Source organism: Tubulanus polymorphus, chromosome 9 (assembly GCF_964204645.1).
Source record: "Tubulanus polymorphus chromosome 9, tnTubPoly1.2, whole genome shotgun sequence".
Classification (NCBI taxonomy): Eukaryota; Metazoa; Nemertea; class Palaeonemertea; order Tubulaniformes; family Tubulanidae; genus Tubulanus; species Tubulanus polymorphus.
The window spans coordinates 12835722-12862899 of NC_134033.1; the positions used below are offsets into that span (position 1 = coordinate 12835722).

A 27178-nucleotide genomic window follows, 5' to 3' on the forward strand; every position below is an offset into this window, starting at 1 on the left:
CGCATACCACCGGATAGTTATAGCCTCACTTGCCACAGTAGCCATCAGTGGAACTTCACTTGCCACAGTAGCCTTGTAGCCACAAGTGGAAACTCACTTGCCATAACAGCCTTATAGCCATCAGTGGAACCTCACTTGCCACAGTAGCCTTGTAGCCACAATCAGTGAAACCTCACTTGCCACAGTAGCCTTGTAGCCACAATCTGTGAAAGCTCACTTGCCACAATAGCTTTATGGCCATCAGTGGAACCTCACTTGCCACAGTAGCCTTGTAGCCACAAGCGGTACCTCACTTTCCACAGAAGCTTCTTCAGATACTTACAATAGATTTGGTTTTATCGGGTCGCGCGATCAGCGGAGGGGGAACATCTTCGTCGTCCTCCTCATCGGGACTAGGTGAGGCAGACGGCTCTTGCTGCTGGTGAGTATTCAATGATGATGATGTTGATGATGATATGACCGGTGCTGTGGTAGTCGGCAGTTTTTCCGATATGCGCGGACGAGTCGAATTCAAATCTGTACCAAACAATAGATATATGTTATTAGATCGTCAAAAATTCCGTCTCAGCGTGTTGAATAACAGGCATACTCTTCCAGTGCGTTTACACTGCGGTGCGGTGTATCTTTACTTATATTTCACTATGTTTGACATCTTTCAATTGAGATAAAACCTAATCACTAATAACATCAATACTCTGCGATGTGGTTTACTAGCAGTCTATCACCAATTTATACATCGCACTGTGGTGAAGATGCAGTTATACACCGCACTGTGGTGTAGATGCACTGAAAGGATTAATAGCTAAATGTTTTAATCCAAAAAGCTTTTTTTTTTTACTAAATTAGCCCTTTTTAAAACTTAAATCAAATGACTTTCTCATCATTTTCATAATTCTTTTTTCGCAAACGTCATCAAGAGGAGCTCGAAGGCAAGCTTTTATAATGGCTGATGCTTTAGCCGAGACTATTAGTCTCTCAACTCTCAAGAAGCTAAATCTTTTAGAATGGATAAGCTGTAACTTTTTCGATTGGTTTTAGAGCAAAATGAGCCCGGAACTATCTGAAGTACGATGGCAGCAAAGCAGAAATAAATCAAGTGCAAAATTTTTGGAATACCAGAATTTCTGGAATTCACATGATATACACGCGTGTATAGCAAACACTTGTAGTAGAGCTAGCTTAGACGTATTACAGGTGAAAACAAAGTAGATTTCACCATCAACAAAACAGAGCAGAATGAAAACAATACATAGATTTACCGGCACTGGCAGCATTCTGTTCTATCATCACTGATACGACTGAATAGAGCTTGTGCAGTGCGAAAAATATTATGTACGATTTTCTAGTTCTTTTATGCGCAGTGCCGTAAACAAAAATCTTTTTTGGAAAAAAGAATCTTAATCAAATCATTGTAACCGAACCGAGATAAGAAAATAACCATCATATGGCCTTTGATTCAATTCAATTTCGTGCATTCATTCCATTAAAAGTTAAAATTCTAAGAAATTTATAAAAAAAATACTTCAACAGTCCACAACACTCCAAATTAATTCATTTTCATGCAAAAATTTCCAGAATTTCGGAAAAAATTAATAAGATTTTTTTTGTACAAACGACATAAAATTCATTTTTTCATTGTACTTAAGTTTACAAAAGTACAATAATAAAAAAAAAAAATAAACCGACTAAAAAGCACTTCAACACTTCCACAACACCACATGCAAGCAAGCCAATAAACTGAGAGCACCATCCTCGTTCATTTGAAAACAAAAATTGGATTCTATCTAACAACGATATCAATTCTCATCGATCTTTCTTAGACAAGAATGAACAATCTCAAGGCTCTAATATAAACTTTCAAAATCATTCCGAAATATATATATATATCAAGTTTCATTCATAAGTACACACGCACCTGGGGCCTCAGGTAAAAATCTGCTACTTGTTTTCAAGTAAAAATGCCCTCATGTCAGACGGACTATGGACGCCTGTCTTGACAATAATTTTTGTAGGGATGGAAATAGCTGGTCGATTGTCAGAAGGGTGGGTACTGACAGCAGATTGTCTGAGGGGGTACAGGGTACAGACGACAGATTGTCTGAGGGGGTACAGGGTACAGACAGCAGATTGTCTGAGGGGGTGCAGGGTACAGACAGCAGATTGTCTGAGGGGTACAGGGTACAAACAGCAGATTGCTTGAGGGGTGCGGGGTACAGACAGCAGATTGTCTGAGGGGAGCAGGGTACACACAGCAGATTATCTGAGGGGGTACAGGGTACAGACAGCAGATTGTCTGAGGGGTACAGGGTACAGACAGCAGATTGTCTGAGGGGTACAGGATACAGACAGCAGATTGTCTGAGGGGTACAGGGTACAGACAGCAGATTGTCTGAGGGGTGCGGGGTACAGACAGCAGATTGTCTGAGGGGGTACAGGGTACAGACAGCAGATTGTCTGAGGGGTACAGGGTACAGACAGCAGATTGTCTGAGGGGTGCGGGGTACAGACAGCACATTGTTTGAGGGGGTACAGGGTACAGACAGCACATTGTCTGAGGGGGTACAGGGTACAAACAGCAGATTGTCTGAGGGGGTACAGGGTACAGACAGCACATTTTCTGAGGGGTACAGGGTGCAGACAGTAGATTGTCTGAGGGGTGCAGGGTACAAACAGCAGATTGTCTGAGGGGTACAGGGTACAAACAGCAGATTGTCTGAGGGGCTGCAGGGTTCAGAAAGCAAATTGAAATGAATTACAAGTATGTGAGTACTTCTTATGAAAGATTCTTGAATACGATGGTTACTTTTTTCTATCATACATCGACGTGTATCTCTAATAATACGTATGTCTAATACCACGAGGTACATGCCGAGCTCACAATGAAAGCGTTTCTACCTGACGACACTGATGAGTTGTTATAAGCATCACCACCGATGCTGTAGAACGTACCTGCCGACCCCGTAGATCCTGTATGCATCAATCAAAATAATAAATACATCATTAATTACTTATTACAAAAAAATATTACGCGTTTTGACCACATATTATATGATAGCAATAGAGGGCATCAGGGGCAGATCCGGAAAGTTGGGTTCACCAGACGTGAAAACGTTATAGTGCCGGTAAGCGCCAGAGATGTGAAGCGTTTGTAGGAGGCTTTGGGGAAACCCCATAAAATTTAGGTACATTTTTACGCAATATTAGTTAATAAAGGAATACTGTGGACTTTCGTAATAAATCAATGATGGGTGGAATTTTCCACCTGTGATTTTCAAAAAGGGTTCGAACCCTCGAAATGATTTTCGTTTTGTCTCGGGACTTTTATCACTGTTTTTTTGATTAATCGATCATTGATTACTAATCATCAAGCATTTCTAATAACCCATGACCTCAAGCGCTTCAAAATATTCTACTAAAAGCTATTGAATCTAGTAAAAAGTTCTACACCAAAAAAAAAGAAGACCGGCCACAATTTGACCGATCATCTTCATTTCTACACTGGTGAAAAAAGATTTTTTTAAAAGAGAAAAGTGTTAAATCGTAATTCAACTGCTCCTACAGGTCAGTATCTATAAGCAGTTAGGTGCGCTGAATCAAGTCCAACAGAACATGTGTATCTTAGAAATTGGAAGCAGAAATATTAAAGGCATTTTGATTGAAGGATTGATGAATAAAGAATGTCCAGTCTACACTAATGTATCGCAGGATGGAACTGTATCCTAATACGGGTTATAGGCCTAACGTTCGTTACCGGAAGTAAGTATCAGTTTTCGCGACAGCCAACTACATTTCAATGAAAATCCGTCAGTTCAAGTTTCCAGGAAGCATTTTCTCAAACAATTGGGAAATCTTGGAAAAGGTGAGTGCGTGTATAGTTTTTGAGAAAATGCTTACTGGAAACTTGAACCGACGGATTTTCATTGAAATTTAGTTGGTTGACGCGAAAACGGTTACCTACTTCCGGAACGAACGTTAGGCCTATAATCCGTATTACAGGTGAACTAAATGACAAAATATGAATTAGGAATGTACCAAGAGGCCCAGGGGGTGGACTGTTTTGGGATCAGGGATCATCAGGAACCAGTAACTGAGCTATCACTTAATCCATCGGTGGGTCGTTTGAACATATTTTGAGGTATGGTCTTGAGTATTTAAAGCGGCTTCAATCGAACAACTTAAGACTACAGGCTTAGAGTCTATGGAACTGGACCCAGGGGCCGGTTCCATAGTCATGGCTTAGACTTTAGACCAGTCTTAGACCATCAAAGTTCTATAGCCAATCAAACAACTTAATAACCAGGGTCCAGTTCCACAGTTCTGAGTTAAGATTTGACCCTGGGTTAAAACATTGAAAATGAACTAACTTTAAATCAGAGTTATCTCTAACTCACAACTGTGGAACTGGGTCCAGTCTTAAGGACTTATGTCTCGACTATAGAACCGGGCCCTTTCCTTGAGTTGAACAGATTTCTGAATGATCTGGGTAGAATTTCAATCTATGCGTAATAGAACTAGGGACACACCCCTGTAGTGTAGAAAGGGCTTCATTCACTAAAGCTAAGATCTTCTAAACAGAACACACACAAATAACCGAATCCTTACCTGTTGTTCCCGAAGAGCCTTTTTGAGTAGTAAAAAAATTAAATAAGAAATAAATACAATTATAGCTCCAGGCATTTTATCTTTTTCTCGTAAAAATCATCAAATTGACGACAGCGGTTTTTGTTTCAAAATGAATTAAAGCATATTTTTACTTTTAAACGAAATGAGCATTTTTTCGAACCCCTGGTGGTTAATTTACTGAATGCACAACTGATAATAGAATTAACAGTGACTGAAATGAACGACATGCAATCTTCTCGTTTTAGTTATCAAAACTGAGCGTTAAAAAAAAAATTCTGAATTCTGTTGTGGTTGAAATTCTGAGCTAGTCGCGCCGGGTTCGACCGATTCAGGCATAGTTTACTGTTAACTACAAACAGTTCTAATTGCCTATTTCTCAAAATTTCAAAGTTACAAAGAAGTTTCTGACATTTCGCTAGAATTGAAGGAGTTTCAAGCACCTATAAAAGCATTTTCCATTTAGAAGCGGAGACCCTGTGCAATGCTTCTAAGATTTGTGTTTGATCTAATTTCACTTGAAAGCATTCGAGTTCAGAAGAGTCTACTGTATTTCATTTTCTTAAAGAACCGTGAATCTAGGCTTCTAAAATCCAAATTAGTTCATTTTGCACATTTCGATCTCCAGCTCAGAATTTCAATTGCCCACAACTGCATAACATTCGAGATTTTTTAGGCATGCAAAATCGCTTGCTTCTTTCTTCACAATCACGTCTAAATCGAACATGCAAAATCCTCATTAAAAAAAAAAATTAAATCTCGAATATGATGAATTCTAATACTAATTCTCTTATGAATGAATATTTTTTTCACGAGTTGAAATAAAAATTATAAAACATACTAACAAATCACTAGATAACGAATAACGACGAAATCTATTTGAAAATAAAACATATTCTACTTAACATAGTTTACTATGAAACTTGGGTGAGAACATCCTACCACCCCCCCCCTACCCCGCCGCAGGGATTCGAACCCGATGGCATCGAGACTCACCACGGTACGAAACCCTGCCACACTAGACCGGGCTCGCAGCTACACGCGCAGCTTAGATGATGTCATTATTAGCCAATCAGAAATCCCGTTCTATTTTAGCCTGGGTTTTCCATTCTAAGTTTACCCGTGAAATTTGCCTCAGCGATTAATTAATTCCAAAGGCAATCTGATTTTCCTTGTGGCAAACCTACACTTGTAGACAGGGAGGATGCGAAGGGAGGAAGGGGTGAGGGGGATAAGCCCTATCTACCTCATGGGAAATTCTCTGAAAAAAATCCCTATTTTTCCAGGGTTTATAACATTCACCGCTAAACCATTGTTTGCCATGTTATGCAGCAAAATTAAACTTCTTTCCAATTTAGCTTTTTTTTTGATGCCGTAAAAACCGAGGACGTGCACTACGCCATCAATATATCGGGGTTAGACTGGTTGCCCGTCAATTCAATTCAATTATCGATATATTCAAATTCAAAATAATTTTTGATATTATACAATTCATATCATACTATTTGTTGTCGACAATATTAACCAATATATGTATGTGTTATTTTTCAAGGCGCCAATAACCTTTCAAGTTAGTTTTCTTGTTAATGTTTGTAATCACATCTCGGCTCAACTGAAAACTTGAAGCTAAATATTTACAATACACGTCGAATTTTTTTTCTTTTCGGCGCCGAATCTGAAGCCATGCGTTGAGTTAATCGCGGCAGCGAAATCCGCGTATAGTACGTACAACATAACAACAACAACGGTTTGAGGTAAAGATGGAATGACGGAAATAAACTCCTCGATGACAAGATGTTGGGGAAACACAACAAAAAATCCGGGGAAAACTAAACGAAAACAACACAAACGACTACGATACTGATTCTTTCATCTCTTGTGTGAATAGATGCAGTACTTACCAGTCGATCCGGTGGAACCTACGTTCATAATTTCATATTATATATATTATTGACATTGAACTTGCATTTGAATGATCCTATAGTTCAAATAAACTGACGTTCGTATTCTATATGATTTGAGTAAGGGACGATGGAACTCGCGTTCAAATACTTAATTTAATCGGTCAATTGAACCAACGTTCATAATTCTATATAACAGAGTACCAAAAACGAACTCGCGTTTAGAAATATGTTCGGGAAGTCAGCTGCAGTTCTGGAAATATGAGTGATATTCGGAACGTAGACCTAGTGATGTACATTGGCTTCTGTCGACCATAAAACCTGACATAGTTCCTATTAATTAGACTTAAAAAGATTTTGTCATGATTTTCAGCTTGTTTAACGTCTGATCTGCCTCACTATATACGAGTTTGTTGTTTGTTTTGACGTAGCCTGCCAAAACCCCTGTACTGCAAGATACTCAACCATTCAACTCTTACTATCTCCGAGCTGAAGTATAGTATAATTGTACTATCCAACAATGGTAATTGCTCTCAAGACCAACAGAACGTCTACAGCACGAAAGTATCTGACTTGAGTGGAGACTACAGGCTCTCTTAACCCTTTCAGTGCTGACTAACCAATACCCTATAGTGCTGGAGATAATTTGAAAATTTTGAAAAATTCCGCCCAAGTGTGTTGAATACCACTAAAGTGTGTATACACCGCGGTGTGGTGTATTGTTAGTTACTAATATTTCACTTTGTTGGACAGGTGCTGCCATCTTTCAATAGAGATAAAAACTAATTACTAATTACATCAATACATCGCAGTGCGGTGTACTAGCAAAATCCATCACCGATTCATACACCGCACTGCGGTGTAGATGCACTGAAAGGGTTAACTGTGAGGCTTCTCAAAACTGCGAAAACTGAAAATGAATTCATCGTCGAAAGATGACTTTCTTAACTACTCACTCAAAGGTTTCGATATATTTGTCATGTATTTCGATTCGTCTTTGTCTTTTCCGGACGACTCGTAATAGTTGAGAACGTCGAGCACGGCCTGCGGGTTCTTCTTCTGTTCCAACTTCGATATGTTTGAATTCTGTAATAGCCGCGCCCATGATTCGGGCATACCCTTCAAAAAAAAAAGAAGAAACATAAAACGTGAATTAGATTCATCGTTAGGCCTACCGCATACAGGGGGAGAATGAGAATCAGTTTCAGGTCAGATTTTATATCAAAATAAGTTCATTTTCAAATAGTCCAGGCTGAAGTAACAAACTAACCCAGGGCCCATACAGTTGCACAGTCAAGACTTAACTCCAAAATTGGTCTTAAATCTAGTCGCTAAGTTGAAAGATTGACTGGTCTTGAGTCTAAACTGTGACTGTGCAAATGGATAGACACTGGGGCCAGTTGCATAGTCGCAGTTTAGACTTAAGACCAGTCTAGGGCCAACTTAGGATAACTGACGTCCAAAAATAGTCTCGAATCTTAAGACTAAGTTTCAATTTTTAAGATTTGTTAGACTAAGTTGGTCTACGACTGGTCTCAAATTGAAGCCATCACCGCGTAACTGAGCCTACTACTAGAACCGTCGAATCTGGAACTGTTCCCATTGCGAGTAAAACAAATCATTTTTCAGATAAACAGTCGAGTCGAAACCTATAAATCTGGAGCGAAGTGACAGAGCTGTCAGCGGTTTTCAGAATTGACCAATGCTTATTGAACCGTATGATATCGAACGGTATGAGAGAGGCGGCAACTATCGTCTGACATTTTTGTAAAACTATCCCGAGATGGCACCATCATTCAACTGACCTTGTCATCGTCCTTATACGGCATCGTCCTTGACCTAGTATCCGGGGACAGCTGAACGATGCTGCGACCTAGATTTAGACCAATCCAGCACCAGAACAAATACTCGGCCCGGTGGCCTTTCCTGACTTCGACGAATGCACAAAATCCACGGATGAAAAAATATCACTCGCGAGTATGATTCGATTAAACTCGTTCTCCGTATAGTAATTGTTTCTAGGCAACAGTTTCGCGATGGCGTATACGATTAGCACAGCTCGGATAAAACGAAGATACCAGTAATAATCCCGCTGCAGTTACTGCTGCTGCTGCTGCAGCCGAAACAGCTTCTAAACTGATCATCAGCCAAATCAACATCGCTCGCCAGTGCCTGCTCCGTCTGTCCGACAGACTTCGCTATAATGTAATTAGTCGGCTATGCTAATGAGTAGTAATAGAAAGATACGTATATATTTCCGTTAATAAGACCAAAACCCGCTATATGCAAATTCGAAAGGTCAAAAAACGAAATTCATTCTTCAAGAATCAAAGTCAGAAATTAAAAGACACGAAATTTTGGACTCTCTCTCAGGACCATCGTCAGGTGTAGTCAGATGGTCTGATAGTCAGTAGAGAGAGTCCGAAATATCGTGTCCTTTAATTTGTGACTTAAATTCTCGATAAATAAATTTTGTTTTTTAATCCATTTTAATTTGTATATAGTGGGTTTTAATGTTATTATCTATTCTGCACGTGTGGAGTGTACGGGCCAATCACCCGAAGCCCTTAACGAGAGCTCGTCCCGTCTCCTGCTAGTCAAATACGACGCTGTGAGGTTCCGAACAAGTTTCAACACGGCCTGAATGCAAAAAACGAAACAATCAGCCGACGGTTGATAACACCGCAACCGTACAACTGCGGGATTGCGGCTACGAAGTCAAGCCATACGACTGCGAAATCAGTCTCGAAATAGACCTGCAACGAGTTCAGCGATAAACTGCAGCTAGGTATTCCAAAACTTCAAATTGTGCCACACGGATTTCGGAGTTTTCAGCAAACAATCCACAGTCCACACGCCTGCCATGATTTGATACATTCAAAAGTATCATCAAACTGTGACTCTTATCCCCTCCTGATTCAACGAAACATCGCTATCTTAAGGCGAGCAAAACGAAACATTACTATCTTTATGCGTGCAAAGACAACGCTAGACATATGGAAAACAAATGATGAACACGAGGATGTCGTTAAAGAATCTTCGCGATTTCGCCGTTTCAGGAAGGGATGCGTCGACTTTTCTCCTTTCAGTGGCTGCTTGCTGCTATTAACAAAACGCCTAATTCCGATTGATAATTCCAAATGCGCCAGTGATCGTTTGAGTTTTTCGAGCGTTCAACTATGTCGATATCCTTTCGGTGTATGGCAGAATCGGCGACTGTACATCCATCCGAGAATAACAAGGAAATAACTACGCTGTCTCGGCGAACTTGAGAGTTACAGATAAGAAGTTTAGGACGGCCAGTTTTCTAATAAGATGACTGTGACTCAGCTAGCCAGCCAGATAGGAGCCGGTACTAATACGCCGATAATATAGCGAGTATTCCGAGAAAATGATAACCCCGTCCAGGGAATCTTTAAGATATCTTAAAGAAATTCACTCTAGCAGCTAGTCAAACTGTCCACACACACATACCAATTATTCCGAGAAAATGATAACTCTGCCCAGAGAATCTTAAAGAAATTCACTGTAGCAGCCAGTTACGATGTCTACACATACAATAAGACCAAGTATTCCGAGAAAATGATAACTCTGTCCAGGGAATCTTTAAGAAATTCACTCCGGCAGCAAGTTATACATTGTCCACATTTTTTCTGGTACGCATACAAAAAGACCCGAGTATTCCAAGAAAATGGTCACTACACTGTACTAGCCGTCTCAGGTGAAGAAATTACTTAAGATCCACATAGGAAATCGGGTCCGATATGAAGTATTCCGAGATATTAAATGGCAATGTTCACGACTCCTGCCGTGCGGGTTTTTTACAATGGAAACTGTCGTGCGGGTTTTTTTACAACAGAAACTTTCGAGAGTCCTTTCGCTATATTAGCAGACGGAATGAGAGTTGTACGTACGTACGTACGTTTACACACGACCGACCGTTTTGAGCCTCGATGACGCTCACTCTGTTGAGTTGATGACAATATCCGGATCTGGAATGAATGAGCCACACTGATGATGATTCAGAGTTCAGACGCGGCGGAGAGACGGAGAGTACGCTCGACTAATATCTAACTACCAGTTGATGCGAGGGCGGCGTTTTTCCATTTCATTAATTTTCGCGACGGAACGACTTAAAATTAACAATCCACCGATCGGTAATAGTAGTAGCGCGTTAATACATCACGGTTGTATGAGTCGAGAATCCGCGACTGTAACGAGAGTGGATATTCTCGCGTTACGCAGCATACAGGTCGTTTAACTTTCTAGCTCGCCCTAAAAAACGGCGCACATATCGAAGACAATTCTATCGAATCACGGCGTTAGACTCCATTAGAGGTAAAACTCTGAAGAGATCGAAGGCTCCTTCCGGAGTTCGTTACGAAGCGGTTCCGATGTAAGAGATCGAGAGCTTTTCGTGACTTTGTTACGACGAGGTTCTTGAATTCAAGAACTTTCCGTCGGCTTCGAAACGAAACAAAATGTCGCGCGATTTGCCGAGCGCGTACGTAAGAATATGAGAGATGATATCGAAGACGACGACGCGGAGTTCCATGCGCGGAAAACATGAATTTTTAGAACGACCTTTCATCTCATCGATCGAAACAATGAAGTCTTATTATAGAGAGACGAGCTTCTCCGTCGTCGGGAGTCTCGTCGACGACGACGCAGAAAATCGATAACCAGTTCTTGGAACGCGTCGCGTTTTACAACGCTTCGTTAGTTTAAAGCGTTGTTCTCCCGGTCTGTGTATTACCGGTAGATTATGTACGACGAAAACCTGAAACCTGAATGGAGAATTATCGAAGCTACTGCGGCGAGTGAGGATTCTATTATTTGCTCGCAACCCATTTTACCGATCATACCGTGTAAGTTTTCAGGTTACACAACTGATCGTAACAATCCATGAATTCAGTCAAAGCAATATTCACATCAGATGAAAATGTGACCGAACGACGACTTTCAAACACCCTAAAGTTTCACTCGAAACATAGCTTCACGCTACGATTGATTTCGAAGACAATTGAACCTTTGATAGTGTGTTTATTTATTGTTGCACAACAGATTTTTATCACCTACGAACTCAGTCTGAAGAATATTCACATCGATAAATCAGAGACGACTTTCAAACACTCTCACTATTTAATGCCCCCTGGTGGCCATGTACAAACACCAATTACCTTGAAATACACCACAATCATTGAACATGGTATGAGTTTTTCAATTGATTGTGGTCACAAAATATGCTTAGGTATCAAGATAATGTGGAACAAGAGCCCCAAAGGGCACTATGGCCAGCCTGTCAGCTTTTCATAAAATGGCAAATGATGATGCATTCTGTGGGTTATATTTGTCAAAATCCACTCCCAGCAAATCTGATGATACTGTGTTTCTCGTGATACAACTGAACTTCGACCATCTATCAACTCCGTATGAAGAATATTCACATCGATACAAACTATGACTCAGTCATGACTTTCAAAAACGCACGACGTACACACGGCGGCGTCATCTGATTTATTTTGAAGACGATCGTACTGACGATACTGTGGCGTTACTGCCTTCATTACGCAACTGATTTGCGAAGATCGATGCATTTTGTCTGCGATACGGAGTCACGACCACTTTCATTCGACTTCAAACATCGCTTCGCGTCATTTTTAAGACTTTCCGACCGATGATTCTGCCCGCCTGCGTAGGCTTCTTGTTATAGACGCGATTGTTTTTAACCATCTACGATGATCTCGATCTGATGAAGAATATTCACTTCGATACAAACAGCGATCCAAACAAATGCCTCCGATGATCGCGAGGCTGTCGTTCATCGAAAATCCAAACAACTGTTGATATTTGAAGTACGGACGTACTTGAACATACATAGAGAATACTCGTCTAAGAATAATACAATCGATTTATTGTTGTTACGTATGTTCACATGTTCACATGATCGATGTGTTGTCTGAACGCTAGGTACGCAGTGAACTACATGCATAATCCAATCCTGTCTGTCTGGCCCAGTAGTGTCGGTGAATATTCATGAGATGGTGCGTTCAAGTCCTACGTATTACCGATACATATGACCCGGGTCATTATCTGTGTCGTGTCCAATGAACCACAAAGAGCAAAAACATGGTAGAACTGTTTCCATCCGAAAAGCTAGCTTTAGGCATGGACTCTAACATGTCCCTTCGTCCATGGTTTAATAATTGACATTTATATAGCGCAGGTATCCGAACTAGAGTCAGTTCAAATGCGCTCCAAACTTGGTATTATTACCCCCAGCCTATAACTCTATTCCATGTATCAGTCATCTCTCCCTGGGGAGAGGTAACAACCGAGCAGCTGCTAGGCGCTCAGGAGTCATCTATCAGACCAGGTACCCATTTACTCCTGGGTGGAGAGAGGCGATGAGGATAAGTGTCTTGCCCAAGGACACTACGGCGATGTACGGGGTTCGAACCCACGACCTGGCTTCCCAGAGCCGAACGCTCTAACCACTCGGCCACACTGCTCGCTCGATGGTTTAGGTTACTACTGAATTGGGGCTAAGGATAGATCGAGATAAGGGGATGAGTAAGACTAGAGACATGATTGCACGATGACGATTTAGCCCAGAGACCGGACCCGAGTGAAATTCGGCCCGCTTTCACACTTCACACCTAAATCACTCATCATTGCTAAAAATGCTATCAAAACGATGCTGTGGCAAGCGAAGTTAGTCACTTCCAGCACCAATAAGCATTCATACAGAATAATTCGACCTGTGGCGCATTAAAATTTGGCACGTGCCAGGTCCGACAGTTTTTGGTTAGACATGTGTCACAACCAGGCATGAACTCGTCTGGTACCCGTGTGACTGACTGACTGGCCCAGGCCAATTTCAACCCGGGCAAAAATGCTCGTGTGATCGCCACTAAGGAAGGGTATCGCTATAAGGGGCAATGTGCGAAGGGGTTCTAGACAAGAAAGGGTTAATATATGTTACAGGACGGTGTGTGTGTGTACTCACGGAGGGGTTCTAGACCGGAAAGGGTTAATATATGTTACAGGACGGTGTGTGTGTATACTCACGGAGGGGTTCTAGACCGGAAAGGGTTAATATATGTTACAGGACGGTGTGTGTGTGTACTCACGGAGGGGTTCTAGACCGGAAAGGGTTAATATATGTTACAGGACGGTGTGTGTGTATACTCACGGAGGGGTTCTAGACCGGAAAGGGTTAATATATGTTACAGGATACTCACGGTGAATTCGCCCGTGTGACAATCGAATCCAACGTGTACCGTATGTTCGAAGTTCGAGGGATGAGATATCACCGGTTTGTCGTCTTTCTTAAAACTTTTGTTCGCTACAAAAACAAACAAACAAACAAATAAGACGCAATGAAGTAGAATATCATGATTATTTGCCGTCGACGCTCGTGCTCCGGTCTGTCTCCATAAATCCCCTTATGACATCGTTAAGTTGCCGACTAATTTGGGTCACCGACAATTAACTCAAAAAGGAAGAAAAAAAAGACTCAACGAGATCAATTTGATTTGGTTATCTATCAATTTGATGCGGCTGTACTCGTTACTGATGTCATATGGGGATTTACGGGGGCAGCCATTTTCCACAGTTGTCATCGCAGTACTTCTTTCTGCTATAAACGTAGTACTTTTTCAGTTGTGGTCACAGTACCTCTTCGGTTAGCCTATGGCCACAGTACTTTCAGTTACGGTCACAGTATTTCTCCAGTTGTGGCCGAAGCATTTCCAGTTGTGGTCGTAGTGGCAATCGGGTTAGATTGATAGAAATCTGGATGTGGATGAGGTACATCGACAGCGACCACTTCTGGTACGAGGTCAACTGGTGAGAGAGGGCTCACTGCCATCTAGTAACTGCGAAGCCCTGCTTTGAAGGCCTCGACAGATGGTGCTGTGACGGTGGTGTCACCGAGAAAACACCGGTGTCCAGAAAATACTAAAATCAGTTATTTCAGAACCTAAGTTCGTAAATAGAATTCAATATCCTTTTACACATCAACTTGTTACGTGATTCCATGGTTGTGGACCATACACGTACTGAATCAATAGTGTAAACCCACACAACCGCGGAACCCGGTCCAAAACCAAATTAATCCCATCTGCTGAACAAGATCTTAATTATATCAAACCCCCATACATCGTCGCATAAACGAATCATTAGAACATCAATAAACGTTACAATTTTTTACCTTTCGGCGTTTTCTGTTTCTTCTTGCGTTCGTCCTCCGGTTCTTTCGGCAGCGGTTTCATGTCGATCGCCGTGTCCCTGGAAGGATTATAACAACTAGTAGCGAGCGACTTCATCATTATTCCGTCTGTTCGTCCATTCCTGCCGACGAGACGTCGTCGCAGACGTGCATACAACTAAATAAACCGACTGAGAGCCGAATATTGTCTGACTCGAGCCAGCGGCGGCAGCAACGAAGGAATGTCAATTCAAACAAATCATCCACGTAGGAAAAACCCTCGAAACAATTCGGGCAGCGTATATATATATATATATACGTATATCCTAGATCTAACTAAAATTCCGTATCACGTGAATTAGTCACATTTTTCTCGTATCAAAAATTAAAAAGTACAAAAACGCGGCCGGCCGTACATAAAACGTTGTTGTTGTTTAATAGACGATTCAGGCTCGACCTGGATATTCGCGGTGATTATCGCGCTGTGGTTGATTCATTAAAAAAAAGTTAATAATCCATAAAAAAGTTAATTGTCGCGGTTTCGAAATTGTTGATATGAAATCAAACGTCGTATACGCGTAATCGGTTCCTAGATGAAAATATTTCCCAGTTGAAAAAGCGTTACATCTTTACCCTAGACGAGTATCCCATATGAATAGTACCAATTCAAACCATACCACGTCGAAAACTATGTCAACTTTCGGGAAAAAGTTAAAATTTTTGGTTTGATCGCTATAATTGGTTACTTAACGTTAACCACGATTCATCGAACTTAATGATTTTGAGCTTAAACCTTTTTCAAGAAACCGCACCCTTCATCGAGATCCAAGCCGTCACGATGCTAATCTCAGTAGAGATATCCTATGAATCGGTAAGCTCACTGCTCACAATATCCGTGATGAGACAATAAATGTAAAATCCAACGATTGATGATTTTGAAAATACTAGAAATCTTTCGGGAGGTTCCTACCACCCTTAGTTTATCAGTCTAAAAAAAGCATTTTAGCCCGAAGAAAGGTATTTATTAACCTTCTTCATTCTAAAAGGACCACCCGAAACATTCAAAGTATTAAATGATCGTTAGTACGTTTCAATAATTACTATTTCACATTTGTGAGATTTCCTATAACAAGCGCAGAACACAACATCCGAACTCGAAGTCAGTAAGAACCGCTCGGTTCAGAGAAGATTTCTCGGCCTACACTGAAAACTCCTCCTCGGCGAACCACTTGTTTTCGATAGATATTTTCTATTGCGTATAATGTACACGTTACGTATATCAGCAGAACTAGATGTTTTTTTGCGACGATGCGAGACTGACGCGGATCGTAACGCCGAACTGATGCTGTCTCAGTTTAAAACGCTTAAACGCGGTTGAAAATTTGTCTGATTCGAAGCAGTCTTCACCAGACTACGGAAAGCGGCGTTTTGTTTACTATCAAATCACAGATATTTAAAGTCTAGCACTCGTCTCGTGATCTTAAGAGCACTCACGTCGACTACGACTCTATCATCGCCGACGCTAGAAGTCATGTGACGCAATACTCATCACTCTGATTGGCTACGACGTTAAGATCCGACCGGTTCAGGTTGGTTGGAAGATTTTTTGAATGAATCGGAACCAAAATTTCCAACTATATACATTGATTTAAAGAAAAATCCAATCGCCGAACAAACAACTATTTCTGTACTTCGATTTCAAATTTCAAAATCGAACCTTGCGTTTCGCTCCCAGCTGGTGTGGTGAATTTGTCAGGGACAAGAAAATCAAAAAAAATCAATCGACATCTACCGATCTACCAACAGGGTCAATCCCTATTTTAAGATCAACAAAGAGCAGTCCTAGGATATAGAAGTTGTTCTATCCTTATGATTCGATTTACAATGATCGGTCTGCGATCAATCCGGCGTGGTCGTAAGTAAACTCGCCTCCTTACGATCCGACGATCTGATCGGATCTTAGTCGGCCCGAGTTAGGCTTAAACCGGTGAAGTAGAGAATATCCTAAATCGCGTATATCCACTGTTTATAATATATCGTATTTCGTAAATTCCATTTCTACGGCTCGATACGCCGGGGAAGTGTGAAAACATTTCGTAATAATTCCCGACCGTCTGCCGTGGGTTCGCTTTCCCGAGGCAGAGGAGAGAACGAGCGCGCGTAGTAGGAGAAATAACCACCGCGCCGCCGCCAGTCTCATCATAATCTACCCGGTTAACAGCTAGCTATACCGGCGTGTATACCACCGGTGGTCTACCTAACAGTCGGTATCTGTCACCGTAAATCCTGCTCGTTTTCTATCGGATCCAGGCAACGAGCGAAAATCGCAAATCAAATTCCGACCGACTCCTACCCGCGCGCACTCGCACCTTACCCTATGATTTGGGCGCGAAAACTAACTCGTAATTTAATCGATTCACGTTAACTGATTTATCTAAAATATCGAAGGTAACTTCGCTAATCTTTGTTTCATAAATCTTTGTCTCAATTTAAGCCTCCATTCACTCCAGTTCCAGACCGAGCAAAAGAGTTTTCTTTAATCTCAAAAGCAGTCCTTATATCAGTTATTGGTTATGGATTTTAACGAGTTGAGCCTATAATGTGGAACATGAATACCCGAGCAAATACATCAGTTTCAAAGACGTGAGGTCCCTAAAACTAGGGCCCAGGGTTCCACGATATCAAATCAAATCTATCCAGTATGTAAGAAGGGGGAGGGCAGTTCTATAGTGGAGTCAATAAGTGATCATAAATCTTAATACTACTTCTCTTAAGTTTTTGGATTGGCTATAGAACATAGATATGTCTTAAATCTAAGCCATGACTATGAATTCGGTTTTCAGATTGAAAACATTCAAGCCTGGTTCATAGAAAGATCAACATTGATCGAAGCTACATAACGATTAATGAAATATTAAGTCGTGAATTCGACAGGGTCAGTGGACCCTATAGAATGATAAGTCTCTAGTCAGTCAGACAACCAGTCAGTCTATCTGTGATCGCAGCAATCAAAACGATCTATTAATAATATTGCAATCTGACTGCAGTCTCTCCCTACGGATACGGGTTTCCTGTACGACATGCAGCGTGTCGTCCTCCCGAGGCAACCAGTATTATACACTAGATTCAGATCCCTGCTGTTGATATGTAAAGGACGCGTCTCCTCATTAGGTCCATGAAATATCCAGCTTACACGACGAGCCGGTGACTATTCTTTCATTGGTATTATTAGTCTGGAGCCAGTTCAACCAAAACGTTTTGATATCGCGTCATCGAGGATTGATAGTAGATTTTCTATCGAATCTAGCCGATTCAAAAATTAACTTCTAGGTCGACAGGTCCAGTTCAAGCCCTTTTTCGTTCTGTTAACACAGACTTAAGTCTACGATCTAACAAATTAAGACGAGACTTAAAATCAAGGCCATTTTAAGCGGAGAAAATACGGTACTGAAGTCTAAACAGTACGGGATGGACATCATGGTTTGGAGAACTGTACTTTCATACACCTATATGATGATGTACAGCCTTCTAGCGGTAAAAAACAATGCGTTAATGGAAAGCAAACGTTCGTATCACGGGCAGAACAAATATATCACTACCGAGTGTTGTGATATAAATGCCAATAGCGTTTCCCGACAGTCTCAGTTAGTGAGTAATTTATACGGTTGGTGGTTGGTAACGGGTACGGAGCGGTATGAGCGGTATGACTGCGGTGGTTGGTATAATCTTAATCTTAGTCAGCTCTATATAATTTCTTATCAGATAGGTGATACTATGTTTATTATCCCCACACAAGAAAACCCACCCAGCATATATATATATATATATATATATATATATATATATATATATATATATATATATATATATATATATATATATATATATATATATATATATATATTTATATAGACCGCTGCTTGCCAACGCATCACGTTAGATTAATTTCACGAAAAGAATATCAGAAATTTCCTATCCGTACACACATATTTACTAGGAATCACAAAGGTCCCTTACTAGCGTGCTCAATTACAACGGACGCGACTTTTCATATTTTGCAACTATATCAGGATACGCATTAGTAAGGCTGGAGGCAAAATTAAGTAATTTTCAGCACTTTTTGATAGTAGAATTTCAAGCACTTTTGAAAAGGTGGCGCTTTTCTTGTGATTCCGTATAACGGACTGTCTAAAGTGCTGGACCGGTATAGCACGTATGCATAGAATGTATGCATAACATGCGGTATAGCATGTACCATATCTTAACGTAATGCATTTGTAAAAAAAACAACAAAATTCAGGGATACTTTAAGTTAAAAATTCAAGCCCTTTTTTTAGATTTTGTGAAAGCACTTTTTAAGGGCCTTACTTGAAGCGCTTCAGAGACTGACTGTGAACCCTGAATGCTACTGACGATAAAACCACAATACTAACTCGACTGATCTACTATCATCAAACGATGATAAAGTTCATCATTCTATTAACATAAGAGAATATTTACAGTTTAGAGAGTAATTATCATCAGTGTATTCAATACAATCAGTTAATTAGTGCTGATAACGAGTGTTTGCCAGTACAGCAGTATATTCAGATATATACACTATAACGACATCAGTATTTGGCCACCGAAATTCAGGCCAATTACACGACGAACAAAACACCGAGTTCCAGGCATCTTAACTCGAACTGTCGATGAGATTAAAAACGAATTTTAACCCTTTGATAACCAAGAGTTCGTACTTACTGCGGCCGTTTTGATGACTTTTCGATGAGAAAATGTCAACATTTGATATTTATGCAGTAATTGTGAGTATTCAGACGAGATATTAAAGAGAAAATGCAGTAGGAAACATAACGGAATCGAAGTACAGAAACTGGTTTAAACGCTATTGCCCTGATACAATATGTTATACACACTAGGTGCCTACAGAGAGAGTCTATATATGGATGCTTTATCTTTTAAATCTTACAGTTTCTCTAGATTTAATGATTTTTATGGCTTTTTTTAATACAGTGTGGCAAATTCAGAGGAGATTCAAAGGTTTTAACCATTCTTCATAAATTTCAGAGGACTTTCAAGGAATCAAAAACTCTTGGTATGACCGCTGCCCTATACAAGAATCAGGCTTATTGCCAGTCTTAACATAACCAGATGGTTGGTTCCTAGTGTCACAATGAGGATGAATCGTGGGATAAAAATCCTACCCAGCCTACACATCCTCCCTTGGAAGGGATTCGAACCTGATGGCATCGAGACCCTGGCACACTAGAACGAGTGCGCAGGCGTTAGACGACCAAATTCATGAGAACCAATGGTTGCTTGACTCGCGTATATAAGCGGGCCACTTCAAGACTCGGCCGAACAGAACTAAATGCGGCCGAGCAATGTATGAACAGTTATTAATGATACTTGAACGAGCAGTCTGTGATATATCCCTCCCCCCTTACCCTCCGTCCCTCCTCGCGACGACGCACGAGTGTCATTTCGATTCACGTGACAAAATAATCGATGATCATCGCCCGACATTTTCAGACGTCGGTTCACGGTGGTCGTGGATGTTACCGGGATTAAAATATATATAATATATCCATAACTCTCAAGTTCCATGGGAAAAAATTCAAACTAAATTTGACCCTATCAGTGCATCTACACTGCACCGCACTGCGCTGTATAAATCAGAGATGAACTTTGCTAGTACACCGCAAGTAACTAAAACCTTTTTTGTTAGCCGGTATCAAAGGTTTATATATATATATATATATATATATATATATATATATATATATATATATATATATATATATATATATATATATATATATATATATATATTATATATCAATAACTCTCAAGTTACATGGGAAAAGATGAACTTTGGAAGTAAACCACAAGAAATTTAACCTTTTTTGTTAGCCCGTATCAAAGGTATATATATACATATATATATATATATATATATATATATATATATATATATATATATATATATATATATATATATATATATATCGATAACTCTCAAGTTACATGGGAAAAAATTCAAACTAAATTTAAGAATTTCAGTGCATCTACACCGGACCACACTGCGGTGTATAAATCAGTGATGAACTTTGCTAGTACACCGCAAGCTAAAACCTTTTTTGTTAGCCCGTATTAAAGGTTATATTTATACATCTCACGAGCCATCGACATATTTTTTTCAAAACCGAGTCAAACAATAATCGGTATTATGATTTATTTCATCTTTCAGATCGCGATACCACAACTTCAGAAATGAATCTCTTTTCACCGCGTTGCCCCCGGAGACGAGAATCAAATATCATGAATCGACTTTTCCATGAATTTGAGAAATTCATCGCCAGATATCTAAGACGACTCGACCTGTGTTCTTTTACTTCTAAAAACTAATATCAATAGACACGCGCGACAACAGCAGACCGAGAATGCTGAGCCTCTTCACTCGAATCAATCATTTTTCCCAACTCGATTCAAGTTCGGAATCTCGCCACAGATGGCAGCACCTCCCACAAATATTGCTTTTGTCATTATGAAATTCTATTGTTCACGAAACTTTCCCTGGTAAGAATAAAGTACATGTTCAAAGTAATCAATGTCTAATCAATTACTATAAAATAATCCTATTGAGGTAAATTCGACGAATAAAGTTTACAGGCCACTTACTTATTATTCCCTGAGTCTTCGGCACAAAATTCCCTTCCACTGAATCAGCGGCAAGTGAATGGAGAAATTTCTCTGCGTTGATGGTTTGAAATAAAATTTCAGTAGCCTAAAGCTCATCGCTTATTATTACATAAAGTAGTCTACTTGAACCAGACTTCCAAACTTACCAATCATCCTACGCTACCTCACACATGACAAACTCGGATTTTTGACAAACTCGGAAAAAACGAAATCATTTTCTAACTTACTAACGCATTTTTTCCAATCCATAATTCAGACTTTTGACGAGCTCGGAAATAACCGTATCATTTTTTTATCAACGTATTTTTTCCCATCCTATACTCGGACTTCAAATAGGTTTACTGTAGATATACATTATATATATCTATGACATCTAGTTATAAACAGGTAGGCGTATGATTTAGAATAAGCGATTTCGATTTATTTATCTCTGGTGTAGATGATCTGCTATGAATTATTGACTGATAGATAACGAGAGATCGTGAACACCTGTTATAGGGTAGAGTATCATCATCATCATGGATGGTTGAATGAGTAACAAGTTGAGACTGACTCTCCCGCAATCGGCTTAATGAGCGCGCAGTTCGACAACAACGGGAGATATAGTCAGTGAGAGGGAGAGGATGCAGAGATAGGGAATTATAGGACAGGAGATAGAAAGCCAGGGAGAGGGAGGCAGATGGGAATAGTAAAGGGGAGTAAAGGAATGTAACAACAAGATGAGCAACAAGGGATTTTTAATCCAGATTGCACGGACAATTCTTGTCCCTCGCACGCATGGACTTTGTATTTTCTCGAGAAGGGAAATATTTTTGCCCGTTAGAGGATGCGACTGGAAAGGATCGAACTATGGAGGGAAAGGAGGTGTCAAAGCAGAGAGGCATTATTGGGACAATTTTAGGCGAGAGGGAGAGAGGGAGAGAGGGAGAGAGGGAGAGAGGGAGAGAGGGAGAGAGGGAGAGAGGGAGAGAGGGAGAGAGGGAGAGAGGGAGAGAGGGAGAGAGGGAGAGAGGGAGGGAGGGAGGGAGGGAGGGAGGGAGAGAGGGAGAGAGGGAGAGAGGGAGAGAGGAGAGGGAGAGAGGGAGAGAGGGAGAGAGGGAGAGAGGGAGAGAGGGAGAGAGGGAGAGAGGGAGAGAGGGAGAGAGGGAGAGAGGGAGAGAGGGAGAGAGGGAGAGAGGGAGAGAGGGAGAGAGGGAGAGAGGGAGAGAGGGAGAGAGGGAGAGAGGGAGAGAGGGAGAGAGGGAGAGAGGGAGAGAGGGAGAGAGGGAGAGAGGGAGAGAGGGAGAGAGAGAGAGAAGAGAGAGAGAGAGAGAGAGAGAGAGAGAGAGAGAGAGAGAGAGAGAGAGAGAGAGAGAGAGAGAGAGAGAGAGAGAGAGAGAGAGAGCTAGAGGATAGAGTGGAGATATTGGGAGTCTGTCTCCCAATATTTCCTGGCATAGAGGGGGCAGATGAAGGAGAGGGAGAAAGAGAAACAAGCGAAGAAGAGAAGACAATGAAAGTAAGACAGCAAGAGAGGAAGGAGACAGGCAGCGAGAGACGGTGGGTGGGTAGATTGATCTCTGTTGTGGTTGGTACACTCAGTTCAGATATACGATAACCAACTCCCGACTAATAAATTGAACCCGCGAGAAGAGAATGAGTCATATATATAGGAATTCCGAACCTCACAACGCTCACAACTACTGCTGCACTACTACTACTCAACAGAGCTGTAGATATCAGACATAACAACACGAGGAAACTCATTCTATTCTGACCGCTAAAAATAAAATCTTAATTTGATGCTTTGGACTTTAAAAAAAACAAATCACGCCATCCGTAATGAGAAAGATAGGATTTCATCGATTATTAATTTCTTATTAATCTTTTTTTAAGTACCTTGCGCTTGTTAATCTCACAGGGGGCGCCGGCGGTAGATCCGGATTGTCGAAGTCCGACGACATTTTAATAATTCCCGCGTGGATTTATATTCCTAGAATAGTCCGTGTAGTCGTTGTGCGCTCTGTAAGAAAAGAAAACCGACAAAAAATAAAAGACACCGAACCTGCCGATTCAATGAGAGACCAGTATGTGAAATACTTAACTGCTACCGCCAGGATTCAAAGACATGAATCCTGGATTGATGAGAACCATAGGCCACACCAATAGCTTAAACAACTCGCTCATTATACCTGCCAGACTGACACTGCTCAGGTTCAGCTAGGTTTATGCCAATGAACACAAAAATAGGCAAGTGCCGAAAAATGCTTCCCCCCAAAAGAAACAGTTCAGGGCACTTAATTTCTGGTGTTAAAAAAATGGAGCAATACTGAGGCCTAATACTCACCGACCTTGTTTTTCCCAAGAGGAGGTGCTCACTAGTTTTATCACCTGCGCTGGACATCACTAAGCTTTTAAGTCATTTCATTAGGCCTAAGGACAAGTAGTAGGCTATTGAGAAATTCAAGCCTAAGGCTGAATAAAGTAAGACTAGACTACTTGATTGAAGTTGAACTGTATTTGCAGTGACTCTGAGATTTGACAAGCCAGACATGACAGCAAAGCAATAATTGTCACTGACTGACTGAACAGTGTGACAGATGACTTGACAGACAGACAGGACAAAAATGTCCTGCCCCATATCGGCTCTCCCTTTCTTAATCTTATTTTAACATTACTGAAATCTTTCATGAAAATTATTAACAGTTTTGGTTTACGTCTAGGGACGAGTCTCTTCTAAATCAAATCAAAAATCCCGTAGAAAGAAAAACGAGTCAAAGAATCAACAATGAATGACTCACAACGTCGAACTCTCAGTCTCAAGACTCAGACTGGCCCTTTTCAAACCCCGGAAAAATGCTTAAAATCCAAATATTTACCTGTAAAAACTCCCTTTAAAACAGTTTCGCTGTAGATCTATGCGGCTAACCGGTCGGTTAGGCGCTGTGATGCTGTGTTAACGCGTTAAAAACGATTAATTTCAGTAGAATTCCAGTTTATCGATGATGGATATAATGGTTCGGGATGACGTCATTCGCCGGGTGGTGGCAGCACCTGACGACCAGTAAGCCGCGGCTAGTCGAGTTCGAGTCCCAGAAAAAGCGAACTATTTTCGGTTAAGGGTATTTTAGGTTCGAATCCGCCAAGCAGCGGGAATTTTGGAAGAAGCCTTTCTATTGGATAATCCATGAATCCATACGGGCTAGTCTTGAGAAACGAAGATCTCACAACGACGTAAAGCAAAGACGAACAAACAAACAAAACATTACAAATTATGACCGCAAATATTTCATTACGGAGAATTAGGTATGAAAATGTGGAATTGGGGGCCCCCACTTTCTCCGCCGTTCATATCTTCGGTCGTCAATATAACGGAAACGACTACCATTCCTCTCACGTGCCACTGTGCGTACCCATCCCAACACCTACAAATCCAGCTGCCGCACATGTCCATTTTTACAGGGTCCGCTCTAACGAATGAAAAGCCACTTGCCCGGGGGCGAGCATTTCTGGAATTGTGCTAGCCCCCTCCAAAAGCTACAGTTTGCCCTACAGTACAGGCAGTCCGATTGGTGGCACTATCATCCGTTGTATCGACTGGGAAAAAAGTTTTGTGACATAAATTGCACTAGCCCCGGGGGGACAATTGATAAATGTTCAACCTACTTGCCCTGATGAGAATATATTTGTCCCGGGCAATCGGACGATTGCTTAGAGACCCTGCCATAGGAATCTCGAACGAACCCCCACTCATCGCAGGGGTGTACACCTCCCCCTAAAAATGTCAAGCTGACCCAAAAATTTTAAAGGGAAATCAGTGTTAAACTGATACCACATTCGTTTTTCTCCTGTATATTCAAGAATGAGTTTATTCTTTTCGGGGTGCATATGCTAGGCCTATCATCGTCCCGGCACCCATCCCTCAACTGCCACAGTTCGAACCGGCGCGAACGATTCGCATTTTACGGTGATGATATATCATTTATTTCTCTGATCTGTTCGTTGAGTTTGCGGCGACGAAACGACGAGCGTTAAATAATAAATACCCGACGCGACAGGTGCACGTTTCTAATACCTCGAATATCTCGTATTCATCATCTTCACCTCAGGCGTCAACCAATTGAGTAGTTAGATCTTTCCCTTCTAACGGCAGGCATGACAAATTAATCTTTAGTTTTTCTTCGTTAACTCGTCGTTGTAATTCAGTGTCACGTGACACGCGTCGCAGGCGCCGGACGAGTCGTTTTAGGTCGTAGAAAACAAGTCCACGGTCGTCACTATGCAGGCGCAGATCCAGAGGAGGGGTTTCAAGGGTCGTGACCCCCCCCCCCTGCTCAGCTACCAAAAAAATGTTTAATTGTTTTCTTGGAGGAATGTATCAAGACAAAGCGGGCGAACAGTACCACATAATTGGTACCATATCATCTTATGTTTGGCCAAACAATATGCCGTATAGGCCCCCTTCCAGAGATTTTAGTCGGCGGTTTAACATTGATGATCCTGGAAAAAACCCTGGATCCGTGACTGATGCGGTTTGAATCTAGGGTTGATTAAATAATTAAGTAGATGGGCGCTTAAAATCGTTGTGTCCAAGGCACTCACTATAAGGACTCAATAGATAAAACTTACTATACACATCTGACTTAAGTTAAAAGAAAGTTTATCATTCCCAGAAATTAGAAATCAGAGTGTGGCGAACGCCAGTAAATAGTTTATGTTAGTAGAAATAGGTCATCTCTGTAGTATCCCCGCCCTGCATGTCAATCATATTAGCATGAGCATGTGCTGTCCGCGGAGTCGGAAATAAACAGTTGTATTTTGGATATCAAACGAAAAGGGTCTTCTCTCATTCTTTCTCTGCATCGAACTGATTTCTCCTGTGGAACTGCAAGACCTCCACACAGAGAGGACACGACGTTTCAGACTCTCTCCCCTAGATGACATCGCGTCGTGTGATCATCATTTTGTTTAAAGTAGGTTTTAATCGTATAATCGCTCTTCCATGACATCTGATTGTTGCTATTCTACTAATATGGACTCAGTTGACGTGAGGTCTTAATCATCGAGTAAGGTCAACCAACGCTAGTAATGAAAATCTCGAAGTTCTAGAAATTTCAAATGTGCCAGACTTTCCGCAAAATGTAATTTCATATTCAGCGACGTAGATTATCGCCACTTAATCCATCGGGATCAAGTCCTCAGCGACGAATTTGTCAATTTGGCGCCATGTCATTGGGGAACCAGAGGACCGAGGGATCGCGTAGCAAACACACGAGGACGTAGTAGTAGGTAGCGTGGCCGAGCGGTCTAAGGCGCCGGTTTAAGGCACCGGTCCAGCAATGGGCGTGGGTTCGAATCCCACCGCTGCCACATATTTTCTTTTGGGGGTTAGTTAGTGCGGAAATGGTAGGACAGTTATAAAATCTGATCATTTTGAATAATGTATTAGATCATACGCCCATGATTAGATAGATGCGTTCCACCACCTAAAAAACAAAAAGCTAAATCTGATCCAAATATGGCAAAATCTACTGAATCTTACTCACAAAATTGAGGCTCATAGACTAGAATTAGATTATGAATAATCTCTGAATTGCCGTATGAATGAAAAACTAACAACCTTTCGGAAGGAAATTGATCAAGCCCCCGAGTGCCTGAACTGCGCGTGAATCTATGGTTTTAATCTGCCTGGCCTCGGCGCCTTTTTTAGCAACATTTATACGAATTTCTATTGTGTTCGGCAGAAAGCGAAAACTTGGACTTA

The 27178-nt window shown here is 41.1% G+C and overlaps 1 protein-coding gene and 1 non-coding gene across 14 annotated transcripts in view; one reads left to right on the forward strand and one right to left on the reverse strand.

Annotated features, from left to right (window-relative positions):
- The window catches only part of LOC141910744 (serine/threonine-protein kinase PAK 3-like), a 31711-nt gene extending 7278 nt beyond the window's left edge, over positions 1 to 24433 (reverse strand). Inside the window, exons 1-10 of one of the 13 annotated variants that reach the window (XM_074801500.1) lie at positions 24294 to 24433; positions 23314 to 23437; positions 14737 to 14813; positions 13766 to 13869; positions 7478 to 7640; positions 6522 to 6539; positions 5466 to 5495; positions 4603 to 4620; positions 2950 to 2967; positions 323 to 516 (exon numbers count right to left, since the gene is read on the reverse strand). In XM_074801500.1, coding sequence (XP_074657601.1) covers positions 323 to 516; positions 2950 to 2967; positions 4603 to 4620; positions 5466 to 5495; positions 6522 to 6539; positions 7478 to 7640; positions 13766 to 13869; positions 14737 to 14813; positions 23314 to 23378 — 687 coding nt within the window. In that variant the 5' untranslated portion in view covers positions 23379 to 23437; positions 24294 to 24433. Of the gene's footprint in view, positions 1 to 322; positions 517 to 2895; positions 2968 to 4602; positions 4621 to 5465; positions 5496 to 6521; positions 6540 to 7477; positions 7641 to 8326; positions 8743 to 13765; positions 13870 to 14736; positions 14814 to 23313; positions 23438 to 24293 lie in introns of those variants that run through there. The other 12 variants (XM_074801496.1, XM_074801497.1, XM_074801502.1 and 9 more) reach the window with 12 other exon arrangements.
- A 2269-nt stretch (positions 24434 to 26702) lies between these two features.
- Positions 26703 to 26784, forward strand: Trnal-aag (transfer RNA leucine (anticodon AAG)). The gene has a single exon. It is a non-coding gene; the product is annotated as a tRNA-Leu (tRNA).
- Positions 26785 to 27178: the final 394 nt, after the last annotated feature.